Source organism: Glycine max, chromosome 9, assembly GCF_000004515.6.
Source record: "Glycine max cultivar Williams 82 chromosome 9, Glycine_max_v4.0, whole genome shotgun sequence".
In the NCBI taxonomy this organism is placed as follows: domain Eukaryota; kingdom Viridiplantae; phylum Streptophyta; class Magnoliopsida; order Fabales; family Fabaceae; genus Glycine; species Glycine max.
This window is the reverse complement of record NC_038245.2, coordinates 42243698-42258888: the sequence shown is the minus strand read 5'-3', so window position 1 is coordinate 42258888 and position 15191 is coordinate 42243698. Positions and strand designations below refer to the sequence as shown.

Below are 15191 nucleotides of genomic sequence, written 5' to 3'. Positions count from 1 at the left end.
TTGGTATTCTTCCTGAATTCCTTTTGATCTCTTCTCCATTATGATTTGAAATGATGTGACATATAGCATTGTGGAGATGCGTTGCGTCATGCATGTGTACTATTTGGAGTTTGTGATGGTTCGAAACTTTGCATGGTGGGTGATACTTCTGATGAATTGGGGCTCCTGTGTGGAATCGGGTTGCAGTGTAGACTGCGTGCAGAGGATGTTTAAGAATTCTTTAAATACTTCATTAATTGTTGGGAAAATTCTTAATTACCCATATTTATTAAACTCTGGAGATAATTTATTAATTTTTATAATTTTATGAGTTTACTTACCTATAAATTGACTCATATGTAATTTTTTTTTTATAAATTCTATACGAACTTCATAAACCTTTAACTATCAAGTTTACCAATCAGCACATCAACAAAATTAGTATGTTGTTTTTAAATAAAAAAATTCCCACCTTTAATAACATCAAATCTTTAATGGAAATTATCTACCACTAACATCTATTATCTAATAGTGATACATTACTAGACTTGATTGTTTAAGTATTATAAAATTTATGATTTATTATTTTATTTTATTATATTATTGAAATGTTTAATCAATATGATATTTATAAATAATTTGTTATTATTTTTATATGAAATACACTTTTATCAATTTACGAGTTGAATTCACAAGTCGAATTTATGAAACTCTAATGAGTTTGATAACATTTTATACATCCACAAAATCTTAGATAAAACACCTTAAGCTTTTTTATTTCTTGACTTTATATATAAAAACAAATTGTAATACAAAATTGAAACACTATTATTATTCTAATCTTAAAAAAAATCCTAAAATAAATCAAAACAAATTGATTATATTTTTAAATATAAATAATATTTTAAAGATTTAAAGATAATAAATCTCTAAAAAAAAACTCCGCTTAAATGTTCACTCGTTTTATTTACTTTGAGATTTGAATTGTTATTATATTTTTTTATCCAGATATTTCATCTGATCACATCATATTATTTATTGCTTTATTATTACTTATTTCTTAAATTTCCTTGTCTTTGTTTATCTTTTTAAATGTTTTGTTTCTCTAAAAAAAAATGTTTTGTTTGGTGGAGAAAAAATTGAAAAAAGAGGAGTAATAGATATAATATATTTTGTTTGTTTGGTGGAAAAGATTTAGAGTAGAATTAATTGTAAAATATTTAGATTCATTGTATTATTTTTTATTTATTTTTACTTATCTTTTTATCTCTTTTCTCATATCTTCAATCAAACACTCTTTATTCCTACTATATTTCTTATCTATTTTTATTTATTTATTTATTTTATTCACCATATTTCTCTGAGCATAAGTGTCAAGAAGACTTCACGTGTCTACCTATACAGGGACGGATTGTTATAGCTTGTGGGGAAATTGCTCCCACTATTTTTTTTACTTAATATATATATATATATATATATATATATATATGAAAAATTATTCCTATAAAAAATAGATATCCTCTTTATAAGATAATTTTTATAAAAAAATAAAAAAGAGAAAATTTAATTGATATTAATTTTAATTTTATTATTTTAATTTTTAGATTTAATTATTATTTTGATCCTCCAATTTATTTTTTAGGTTTAATTTATTTCATTTGATTTTAAAAGGTTCAATTAGTTTCTTTATTTTTTAAGTTCAATTTAATTTCATTTTTCTTCTATCATCTTTCATTTTTGAGTATTCTAAAAAAAATGAGACTAAATTAAATTCATTTTAAAAAATAAATACCTAATTAGAAATTTTAAAAATAAAGGGATTAAGTTGAACCTAATATATAAATTAAGGGATCAAATTGAATCTTTTAAAAATAAAGGACTAAAATGAAACTAAAAAGTTAGAGAAAAAAAATAATAACACAATTTTTAACGCTCGAACTCCTCTTATACACATCCAATTGAGCATATAAGTTCATTTAGTAACTTACAATACACTTTTCATTAGAGTGATTTTATTTCAATTTTCAAACAAGAAATTAAGAGAATCTGTCACTTTAGATGTCTCTTAAAAATTAATTTTGTAAAAAATAAAATACACAATCACATGAGAGAAAATAAATGATCGAATAATTGTTTGGTTTTATATATATATATATATATATATATATATATATATATATATATATATATTAACAATGAAATAATCATAGAATATTTTCAATGAAAATTATAAAAGACAATTGCAATTTATATAAACTTAAATATTTTAAATTATTCTTTTTTCATAATATTATGTATTTAGTAAAAAATTTGTGATATTTTTTTTATAAAAATATTATAAATTATTTTTGTTTCTACAAAGAAATTTTTCTGAATTTCTCATAATACCTATATCATTTTCCTTAAGAATAAGAGAACAAACTATTTTTCCTCCTTTTCCCTACCCTACAATGCCATTTAACGACGATCATGTCATATCATTGGTTCATGCCATTGCATGTGTTTGTTAACAAGAGAGACAGAGGACCACATGAAACTCTTCGCATTAAAAATCATTTTTAAAAAAGAAAAAGAAAAACGAAGGTTACTTACGTAAAAGGCAAAATTAATTACAATTTTAACTCCTAAAGTTTTCAACATTTGTTAAAACATGGTGAACGAATCAAAACACTAATATTTGCCCATTCAAAACTAAAATATATATTTTTTTCGAAAGAGTTGAGAAGTGTGTTGAGCCAAATTAATGTGCTAGGACACTTAAGCTCATTTAACTTAATTACCTGAATAAACTAGAATTATCAAAACCATTGCGAAACGAATATGTTCACTCTCTGCCACACTATTTCTTAGTTTTAAAAGGAAAAGAAGAAATAAAACCTTCTCTACTCTACCTAGCTACAAACACAACAAAACCTAAGAGTATTTAATTATCATGGTATGTTTTAAGATACTACGTTCCCTTTCGAAATTCTTTAGTTTACCTTTGGCCAAAATAGTAAGGTAACTTGAAATATGCATGCAAACCAAACACTACCTACCCACTATAAAAGAGAGAACATGACCAAAACTATAAACATAGAGCAATAATAAAGTAAACATAAACTGACACATATAAGAATAAAAAGTTTACGTGGTCAAAACAATTAGGTAACTGATTTGTAAGTTACGGAACAGAAGCTCATAATTCTATGATTTGATTTTTTTTCTAAGCAAATAAATTTCGAACTTGTGGAATTCGAATATAATAAAAAAGATTGATATTTGTTCTCAAAGCAGAAGAACCGTTGTGTGTAATGTGTGTATTCTATCAGAAAAGAACAAAGTGTGTATATTTTTTTTTTATAACAACACGGTGAGAATGAGGTTTTAATATCATTTCTAACAGTGAGCCGACACAGTAGGTAACAGTGTATATACGTGAATGAATATAAATTATTTGTATCCAGATTTTGTTTCCTTTTCTGTTTTATCTTCAACTTGAAGTTTCGCACTAACAGATATGCACGCGACACTGTAGCCACACAGCATAACTGTCCAAGCAGATGATACAGACTGGTCCTGCTATTACATTTATAGCTTGTTTTAAATTAGTTGCGAGAAGCCTGCCTCTAACTCAATTAATTATGCTTCTTCCAGTGAGTATGTACTCAAATTAAGACTGCTATTAAAGTGATTAATTAAATTGTACATATACTCTTGTTTTACTAGCCAAATATCTAAGAATTAATCCACATGGTCCATATTCATTACCCCATCACCATCTACCACCAATAAATGGGTGCCAGTGTGACACCACCCCAACAAAATAATTCCAATATTCTATAATAGCATTACCCAATATTATGCCAATATGCTCACTCTTTCTGAATTCTGGTGTATCTCATGCAAATCAAGTGATGGACCGCTTGCCAGACTGCCAGAGGTACTTTACTATGGAATTTATGACTGCATAACGAACAAGAACTTTGTTCCCTCTTTCATGTTTCGTTTTTAAGTAAATTCTTTGATATTTCTTAGAATTTGTTTGAAATTATCACTGATCTGAGTGTTCCAACATTAGGGGATAGAGTTTTAAATATGTAACTTTGTTGAATATTCAAATAAAAAATTATAACCCACAATGATATTCAGCTCAATCATAATTGTTACATGTGAAAAATGCCAATAATATCTAGACCAAAACAACCTATATGAAATCATTAAATCACAAGATTCTCACGTTTTATTTAATAAATCCTAGTTAAGATAAAGATAGTTGGACCATCACTAATTATCATGTCAATCATTTTTATCCCATCTCTTCTTATTAGAGTTGGAAAAATTTGTTCAATCAAAATTTACATATAAATATCTTAAATGTGTATAACTTGTTTCCTCTTAATTTCATATATTTGAATCTACGCTCTTAATATCTTCTTCCTTTCATGATAATAATCACTAATTTTTTATTTTTAAATAAATTGTTTCCTTAACCTAGGTTCTAGATCAAGCACTAACAAGTTAGGCCTAAAAGAACCAGACCAATTTGGCTCGAACGAATGAGGTAGACAGATAAAGCCGGGCACATGCATGAAGTATAAGCACAAAAATTACTAATCTAATTGGACAAAAAAATAAAGTGTGGCAATTTGGCTCAGTCCATCGAGCCATTGAATATGTAGTCCATAAAGAATTTAGCTTGATCTCTGTTCGACCTGCTTTTTACACCTTGACCTGTTGAGTAAAACAACTCATTTTGATACCTCTATATACTTGCTATTTTTCAAGGTGTAGACACTCATGAAATCTCCAAGGATAATTTGCCTAAAATTTAAATATGATTTCGTAATTTTAATTAACAAAAAAAAAGTGTGATAGAGTATAGAATAAGTTACAAAAACAAATTCTCGATGGAGACAAAATACAAGTGTGGGCATGCAATGGCCAATCATGAATGCGAATGGAAACGTCACGTTACTGGCATGTAGTAGAGCTGGACTATTACTGTGAGGGAAGGTAACTTGTGAGGTTGCAATAAACATCTCTCTCCTAACCCTCCAACTGCACATTAAATACTTTTCGTCTTTTGCATTTTGAAATAAAGATTATCATTTATTCGCATGCAAGCGAGAACTATATAAATGCATGCATATAAGGTGCAAAAGAACAGAGGGAGAAAGTCCTAGTGAGGTGTGTATACAATTACTATAGCCACATATATACACACAGTAGTAGTTAAAGTCTTAAAGATTAGAATAAGATCAGTGATGGAGAGAAAGTTCATTTCAGTAGTTGTTTTGGGAGTATGTTTGGTGCTGGGAATGTCCCAATATGTTGATGCAAGGAACTTGGAGAAAAAATCAAAGGAAGAGGTGAAGAAGCCAGAATCGTGCTTAGATGGAGGGTCCATTGGTGGTGTTGGTGGCATTGGCGGCATTGGCGGTGCTGGTGGAGGTGGTGGTGGTTTAGGAGGTGGCTATGGAGGAGGAGCTGGTGGTGATAGTGGTTTAGGTGGTGGATATGGAGGAGGAGCAGGAGGTGGTGGAGTTGGAGGACTTGGAGGTGGTAGTGGTCTTGGTGGTGGTTATGGAGGAGGAAGTGGTCTAGGTGGTGGAATTGGTGGAGGCATTTACAAAGGAATAGGAATTGGAGGAGGCATTTACAAAGGAATTGGAATTGGAGGAGGCATTTACAAAGGCATTGGTGGTGGTGTAGGTGCTATAGGTGGTGTTGGTGGTGTCATTGGTGGTTTCAAGCATGTTGAAGCCAAAAAGCCTTGAAAAATCAATCAACTAAGGAGTTAATTACGTACGTTCAATAATTCCAGATTTGTGATGATCATAGTAATCATTAGTGTTTCATTTTTACAGTTATGGTTTGCTATTGTTAAATTTGTTTCCTTTTTCTAGCTAATATGTTCTGTACCACAAATAAGTTCACGTATGTACGTAGCTACGTGTATGCTAGCTCAATTTCATTTGATGCAGAAGATCCCAAAAATTACCCATGTCATTCTACAATATTGTATGTGTTATATATATGCCATATCTTACGACTTGTAATTCGAGTGAATTATTGTTACTAAATATATGAGAATATATGTCTCTGCTTGTATAATTAGGATGCTTGGGTTGCGGTTAAAGTTTTTTAAAACATATATCAAGAGACTTGAACTATATTTATAAACCTTCATGAGATAATCCAAATTATGTAATTTGAGCGTATGTATCTAGCTAGTTAATTTACTCCACGTGATCTAGTTTTTTCACAAATAAGAGATATGGCTGAGAATGAAGGTTAGTATTACTCTGACTTCAATTAAAATACACAAGTGCTGTTACTACTTTGAATGTATATACATTGCGGATCAGATGGATAAGACGATGGCTAGGTACAAGAGGTGCAACTAATTCTAACATGCCAACTGCAACAAATTAAAAGCTAACTAAATTACAACTGCATGTGCATGATCACCGCTTGGGTCACGTGGGTTTTGTATGGGCTTCATGAATATATTAGTTTAAACATAAAAAAAAGAACCTAGCTAAGTTAAATATAATAATGTTTCACCCTTATAAAAATAGTAATAAAATGCTAAAAGCAAACAGAATGTATAGAATAACAGAGCACTTTGCAGTTTGCACAAGACAACATAACAGTCAGTCAGTCACTACAAATATTAACTTTTCATCTCAAAATAATTTTAATCCAATCCGCAGAACTATCAGAGGGTTATTGCACCAGTCCAATGACAAGACACTTGAATTATGAACCTTAGCTCTGAACCAGACTCGGGAATGGAATATGATTGAATCCATCAATTGTAAAAAACTCAAAAGAACGGTTCTGATCAAATTTAATTATGTTATTTCATATCAGATTTTTTTTATTTGATCCGGTTTGATTCAGTTTTTTTATTTTCTTTTTCACGCCTATGTATGTTTTGAATTTCTCAAAAATACCGAACTGAACCGTTTTATGGTTCAGTTGAAATCAAACCATTTTCATAAAATAGTTTGTAATCAGTTTGGTTTTTTTTTTTTTTCTCAAAATGAATCGGATTTCTTTTTGGTTCGGTCTAAATTTCCTTTTTACACTGCTTTATGGTTCAATTTTTCTCAAAACGGTTGGTTTATCTGATTATGCTCATTTTGATTTTGAAACAGTTTGATTCAGTTCAGATATTTTACACATCCAGTTAATTTGGTAATTTATCCAACAACAGTCACTAACAAATACCGTAAGAGGTGTTATACATTTCCAAGACTTCAGAAAGATCCCCAATAGTATTATCAAAGAAGTAATTTGAATCTTAACGAGAACTTGGGTAAGAAAGAATAAAAGGATCTTACTGAGAAGACCGAGATTTCATAACCTACTTTTGACAAAAGCCCAAACTACGTACCCAACATATAATTCAAAGAAACCACAATTACCTGAGTCACAATAGCTTTTTCGAAATATCTAGCTAGTTTAAAAATGAGAAGCTCCTTTTAATTTTTTTTAGATAAATCCACAACCTCATTGAGTACAAGCTTGAGTTTTAAGTGAATGAATATTGAAATAAACGCGTTTCATTGAACTGTATTATTGTTTGTTTGCATAAGTAAACGGAGCTGGCCGGGGTGCATTAAACCGTAACACGGTCAAAAGTGGCCATTGAGAATAAGAAAATTACGCATGGCTTTCTGGTACGGATCACTCATAATCTCGTAGAAAGGAATTATTTTTGGGGTCAAGCTTGGTGCAAATTGTTGTCAATCTCCACTCTCAGAGGTTGAATTAATGGATACGTACAATAGGCGTTTTTTTCCCTCGGTGCCATGCTTTTCTAACTTTCTTTTTGTTAATTTATTAGTAGTTGATAGTGCCCGGTAAGTAGTCAATACAAAAGTTTTTACACGGTAAATTAATCAAAAATTATTTTAAACTTTAAGGGCATGTCTATTGAGTATATATATAAAAGTATAAAATTAATAAACAATTACTTAATAACAAATGATATAAGTATAAAAAAATAACAAAGGGGAATTATTTTTTTAAGGAATTTAAGATGATTCGTGATAAAATAGCTTGTTTGGATAGAATATTTGAAAGAAGATTTAATTTTTGGTATTTTTATGAATCATTTTGATTGACTAAAACAGTAGAATTTTAAATTCTCTCAAAAAATATAGAATTTGAAATTCTTTTTTTGGAGATGTTCATTCTAACTCACGTTCTTGTTCACGACTCTTTCTTGCTCAACACTCACAACTACGGATAACTAAAATTTTTACGGTCGATATCAACATAAGTTGTTTTTCACTTACATTGGCCGAAGTTTTTTCTGTCAAATTTTTTTTGTATGATGTCAACCAAAGCTATTTTTTGTTGATATTGGCTAAGATTTTTTTTAGATGATGTTGGTTAGGGTTATTTTCTGTCATAGGAAATTTTTGCTAATGTCGACCAAAGATTTTTTTTGCCGTTGTCATCTAGGTTTTTTCAGTTGATGTTGACCAATGATTTTTTTGACCAACATTGGCTAGATTTTTTCTACTCACATCAGTCATAACTAACTTTTGAGTAAACACATGTTAGGGTTTTTCAACCGACATCAGCTAGATTTTTCCAGCCAACATTAGCCAAAGCTATTTTTTAGTCAATATCGGCTAAGGTTATTTTTTAGCCGATGTTAGCTAGGGTGTTTTGACTGATGTCAACTAGATTTTCTTAACCGACGTCGGTTAGGATTTTTTTATTGACATCGACTAGGGTTTTCTGGCTGACATAAGTCAGAGCTATTTCTTAATCACATTAGCTAGTTTTTTTGGTTGATGTTGGCTAGGGTTTTTTCTGCTAACACCAGCTAGATATTTTTGACCGACATCGGACATGACTATTTTTAGTTGCAATCGACTAGGTCCTTACAGTCGACATCCATTAGAGTTTTTTCCATCAACATCGGTCAGAACTATTTTTTAGCCAACATCAGCCAAGGTTATTTTATAGCCGATGTTGGGTAGGGTTTTTTATCCAATATTTGTCAGGGCTATTTTTTAGCCAACTTCAACTATGAATTTTTCAGCCAACGTTGACCAATGATATTTTTGGGTCGACATTGGGTAGGTTCTATTAGTCGGCATCAATCAAGCTATTTTTTAGTCGATATTTGGTAGATTTTTTTGTCAACACCTGCTAGGATTTTTTAGGCCGACGTTGGCTAAAAATAGCCTTGGTCAATGTCGTTCAAAAAGATCCTAGCCGATATTGGCCAAACAAACCCTAGCCGACGTTGGTAAAAAAAATCTAGCCAACGTCGGCTGAAAAATAGACTCAACCAACGTTAGCCAAAAAATAGCCCTGACTGATGTCAGCTAACAAATATTTTTGGTATACTTTGACAAAAAAAATCCTATTTGATGTTGATTGAAAAATAGCCTTAATTGATATGAGTTTAAAAGCATCACTAGTTATGGTCAGACAAAACAACCCTAGTTAAAATTATTAATATTTTATATTTATAAATTATTAAAAATTGAAAATATATTTTAATTAATATTTTAAAATTAGATTGTGTTCATTTTCTATAAAGTTTAATATTAAAATGTTATCTATTTAAAATATAAAATTGAAATTTTGCATATGGAGAAAATTGAATTGCCCTATCCAAACAAAGGATTTAAAAATTAAAGAAATTTGAATTAATTTATCCAAATAAAGCATTTGAAAAATGAAGAAAATTAAAATCAAAACAATTCAAATTCTAAACATTTTAAATTTCTTGAAATTTTAAAATTCTTGATTCAAACACAAGGTAAGGGTATGTCTATTGAGTTTAATAATAATTACGTATTTAAGCCAAAAAAAATTAAAAAAATAATGTCCCCTTATCACTTCAGATAAAAGAAATACACCCCTAATTAATCATATCAACTTTTAATTTCTGCTTTTAATCCATATTTAATTACTTCCTTTTTTCGTGTTCATTATCAATCATTGCTACATTTTTATTTGTACATTTTCCATGTGGCCATCCTGTTTAAGTTGGAAAAGCCATTGTTGATAGAAAAATGTCTCTACTTGCCAAAACGTTTCCAACTTTCTGTTTTATTTATTTTATATATCTACTTACACCCACACAAGTCAAAATGTTTATAATTATAAAGGTGGGTAATCGTTCACTTTTTCCCCCTATTTTGATATTTTTTTGGTGTTGGTGGTCATACGTGTGTTTTGAAGAACTTAGTTGAAAATCACTGCTGAATAAGGTGTCGTTCCCGTCCAAAGTAGAAAACATAAAGGCCCCCTTAGAATTTTTTGTCAAAAGAGCAATTAACCCCGATATTTTTTTTTTCTTTGCAAATAATGATACTTGCTTTTTGAGTAGTGGTTGAAGAATTAATGAAGTATAGGCGTATCATGATCTGCTTTCAGATCGAGGATTAGGCTACATATGCACTCTTAAGTCTTAATTGATGGTTTTTAGAAAAATTATTTGCTGCCTTGGTGACTAGCTTTTATGTGGGACAAAAAAATAATACAATTTTCTGACCAACGAAATAATTTTGAGTGGAGCACTGCTTGTCCTTCAAATCTTAAACATGACACAAACACCCGACCCTAACCAATGTCATTAGCTGACGTTTGCACGCAAATAGAATGAAATTAATAAAATGCAATAAAATAAGACAAAGATATTTTGTATATTGTGTTTAGACTCTAGAAGTTAACGTGATCATATGTTTTGTTTTGCATTCGACAAGAGAAGAGAACACTAGCTATCTTCAATTACGTGCATATATGATATATCTATTTCTAGTTTAAGATTTGATTGAATATTCAAAAAATAAGTTGGATTCCATTTTCATATATTATTTTATGACAATTAATATTATATAAATGTGATGATGAAAATAATAAGTGTGAATCTTCTCTCAGATCTCGTAGCAGTAATGTACATAATAACCAAGAACACGAGACAAGATCACACTACAAGATTGAAATCGGACCTTACTGCTCCCAAGCAAAGTTCATCGCATTAACTAGTGTCACAATCTTGAAAGATTTTGTGTAGAAACAACAAAGTGATGTAGGCGATCGACGATCCTTTGTTGCTGATTCTATTTTTTTCAAGAACGGAATTGAATTGCACATGGACAACCTTGCCCAAGAATAACTTGTTTGTCCAACCACAATAATCACATCACCTAGAGCTTCAAACTCACCTGCCTAAGAGACACGTTGAATATTGAATCTTTGAAATCACTAAATTATTTAATGATGTGAAACTCTTCCTCAAATCATTCTGAGAAAACTCCAAAGAATGACACCACTTAACTATTAAATTAAATAAACATGCCACTATTCCACATTTATAAATACAACCATAGCCCTCTTCTTCAAGTACTCAACATCTATTTTGCCTCCACTCCACTTAGTAGCTATACAGTTACAATATGAGGCAAACTTGTATTTAATTTTGACCTTTTGGTACCGCCATGAGTCAAAGTCACAAAAGGCTGTGTGTGTATGCGTGTGCCCCCACCAAAGGCCGGTTTTGCATGGGCGCACGAGAGTTTCTCGATAATATATAGATAGAGATATATCACATATAAAGCTAGCTAGGACATCAATTAATTTGAAGTTTTCAACAAATTTTTTCGGATAAAAATCACTGTCTTAAATTGATGAAGATACAACAATATATTCATGCAAACGCAGATCCGCTATCTTATAAATGGACTTTTTTATATTATGAACAAGCCGTTTTTTCTTCCAATTAGTTGCGCGCATCGGTGTAAGCTAGGAGAATTAATTAATATGCATGTTTATGGATCAGACTGTGTTTCTAGTTTATGGCAGCAAAACCTTACTTTCTATGTCATCATTCCATATATTGGATCGTGCAATGGATATGTTCATTTTCTACGATTTTAAGGGAAAAAGGTCCGTTACTTTTTGTGTTTTATTTTGTATTGATCTTGACAAATAAGAAATTTTCTTACGGAAAAGTATGTTTTCTACTTGTCCACACAATTCCATTAATGGAAGAAATTAATTTGGACATTTCCAACTTCAAATTTACGCGCAATGCAGGGGTGCGGCAAAATTATAAAGTTTAGGAGTTGTGTAATTAAAGATCATAAGAATAAAGATATTATTAAGGGATTTGCTTACACCACACACACACAACAAAAAAGTTATGTATTGTGCATCATGTATGATAATACAGTTGAGGAAAACGATGGTTCTTTTTATTTTTAATAAAGTTAACGTCAAAATTATTATAATTAGTATTTTATTGTGTGAATTGCACAGATTAAAATTTAATATATAAATTTTATAATTGTAAAACAAATATTTCTTATAAAGAAAAAATTATTCATACCGTATAATTAAAGTAAATATATAAAATAATTTCTGCAAAATTTAATAATTTTTTATATAATATATCTAAATACAATAATTGTTAACAAAATAAATCCAAATAATTAAAATTCAGTAGTAATTGTTTTTTTAATATGTTTCAAGGCATAATCAATGTGGTTAATTAAGATTATGAAATATATTAATACTAGAATGAAATATATATTTATTGATACATGTGCTAATCGTGAAAATTGTATTTATTTTTCAAAAGGGAAATATTTTCAAGATAAAGGAATTTTCACCAAATGATTCTATAAACAAATAAATGTTTAAAAGTGAGACATATAATCCATTTTCATTATGTTCTTTTTGGTTAAACAAACAAGTTTATAGTTTTCAGCTTAATAGAGAATTACTTAATATTTGATATAAATCACGATTATAATCTCGATAAATAGGTCCATTTGAATTATAATAAAATTATAATTTATAAGAAAATAAAATAACTTTTGATAAAAGTGTTTTTATTCAGTAATTAGTTTATAAATAATTTCAATAATAATAAGAAATAGAGACCAAAAAACTAAAGTTTTGAAAAGAAATGAAAATTGGAAAAAGTCAAGGGTTTAGAAATATACAATAAAATAAATAGACATGAATTCATAAAAATAAATAATTTAATACATACACAATGATCACTTGAATATTTGTCAATTTCGATGGTAGGTGTGTTGGTATTTTGAGGAATTAAATGATTATATATCAACACCCAAAATTAATAGTCAACAATTTTATTTATAGATTTACAATATTAATGGTTGAATTACATAATTTTGACATGGATACAAAGATATATCTTAAACACATTGATATAATGTTATTTGGTGTCTTCATGTAACTTCTTTGTAACTACTTCAAACAATATTTCGATTTTCAAAAACATCTTGCTTCTAGGCACTTTTCAATTCCACATGCCTTAATGAAGTTATCGAAATTGTCAATTTCAATTGAAATAAACCCCTTCAATGACACATTCAACTTCTCTCGAAACTAGTTTATCAAAATTATATATAAATTTTATAATTTAGACAAATTTTATATAATGGAGATAATGATATATTTATGATTTTATCATCCTCTCAAATCTTTCCTTAATTAGGAAACCAAATAATAATGATTGTATTTCAGCAACATATTTTTTTCCCTACATAAAAAATAATTACATTCTGTAATTGTTTTAATTAGTTAATCGATAAAAAAAAATACACCAAAAAAATCTAGTTCAGTTAACTGAATAGGTCAGGTGCTTGAGTGTAACTCTTTTAATATTGTCTTTGATTTCTAATGATAAAAGAAAAAACAAAAAAGTACTATTAAATAATTATTTACCTTGCATATTAATGAATAAGCATTTACCTTGCAAAGAATATATCAAAGGTATAAGTTATTTTTTGATGGAATCAAATTATAAGTTATAAACTTAATAATAATTTAGCATTACATAAATATTCGGTAACAATAGGAATTTTTTTCCTCAATTGTAAAGATAGGCATAGTAACACAGGTTTATCAATATATGGTCGGGTTGAGTGACATTAAATTCAAATTTTTTAAGTAAAATCTCGTACTTAAGTGTGATAGATGAAAAAAATAATTATTGAAACAATAAAACTCACTAAATATCAAGTCAAATTTATCAACAAAAAATAATAATAAAAATCGTTAATGATTATTTTGCATTAATATCATATTAATTCAAAAATAATAATGTGGGTTTAATTTTCATCTATTATAATTAGTATAAAGATTTTTCCACTCTTAATTAATTACAAATAAATTTAGTTATGATTTTTAAAATAATTATTGTAAAAAACAAAAAAATTATTTGGTACGAAAATATTTTTCGTATAATGACAGGAAGGGTGATTTCTGTTAAAAATAATTTTATATATGTTTCTATAATTCTATTTTTAATCAATATTTATCTTGTAAAAAAATCAATGTTTATTTTAAAAAATATTGTTATTTGAGATTTGAATTTCGTGCAATACGTGACATATTTTTTTCAAGCTAAATAGCGGTTCTGATTATAAAAATCACCAATCCTACCATAAATAATAATTTATTATGGAATGGCGGTGTAAAAAATACCCTATCAGTATATTTAAATTAAATTCTAAAAATATTTGTACAACTTTATGCTATTAAGATTTTAATTTCTATCTAGTTAAAAAAATTATATTGCGGATAAAAAAAAAGGTTAAATTAGTTTATTCACTGATTTATTTTTCATATCGAATTTAATTTTCTAACTTTTTTCAATTCAATTTAGTTATTTAACTTTTAAAATCAATTCAATTTAATCCTATCGTCTAAAATATGTCAATGATGATAAGAAATGATACTTTCTAATTGATAACACCATCAATTTAATTTAAATGACATAATTAAATTGAATCGATTTAAAAAATTAAAAAACCAAAATAAATAAAAATATAAATAATTAAATTGAACCTAAATAATAAATTAGAGGATAAAAAATTATAATAAATATATTTTTTAAGATAATTATTATAAAAACTAATAAACTTATTATATATATTTAAATTTGTTGTTAAATGATAATGTAAAAAATTTCAAGTTTAAAGATTAATACGCACTATTAATATAAAAATTATTAATAAATCAAAAGTAATTATCAATATGACTTTTAATATAAAAATTATAAGGTTAGTTTGGTAATCAAAGGAGAAAAAAAAGTCATGAATCAAATTAAAAAACTATCATAAATAATTATTTATAATTAAATTATAGCATAAAAATTCTATAAACTGATGCATAAATTATTTACTCCAAATTCTGTACAGTCTCACATAATA

General features: G+C 28.2%; 1 protein-coding gene across 1 annotated transcript; it reads left to right on the top strand.

Moving 5' to 3' along the window:
- Positions 1 to 5105: 5105 nt before the first annotated feature.
- Positions 5106 to 6075, top strand: LOC100789631 (glycine-rich cell wall structural protein). Its single transcript, XM_003534138.5, has one exon. The coding sequence runs from the start codon at positions 5226 to 5228 to the stop codon at positions 5736 to 5738; it is 513 nt and encodes a 170-aa protein (XP_003534186.1). The 5' UTR covers positions 5106 to 5225; the 3' UTR covers positions 5739 to 6075.
- Positions 6076 to 15191: the final 9116 nt, after the last annotated feature.

Bases quoted from the DNA above. Each gene is read 5' to 3' on its own strand.
- LOC100789631 (XM_003534138.5), top strand. From the start codon at position 5,226: ATGGAGAGAAAGTTCATTTCAGTAGTTGTTTTGGGAGTATGTTTGGTG.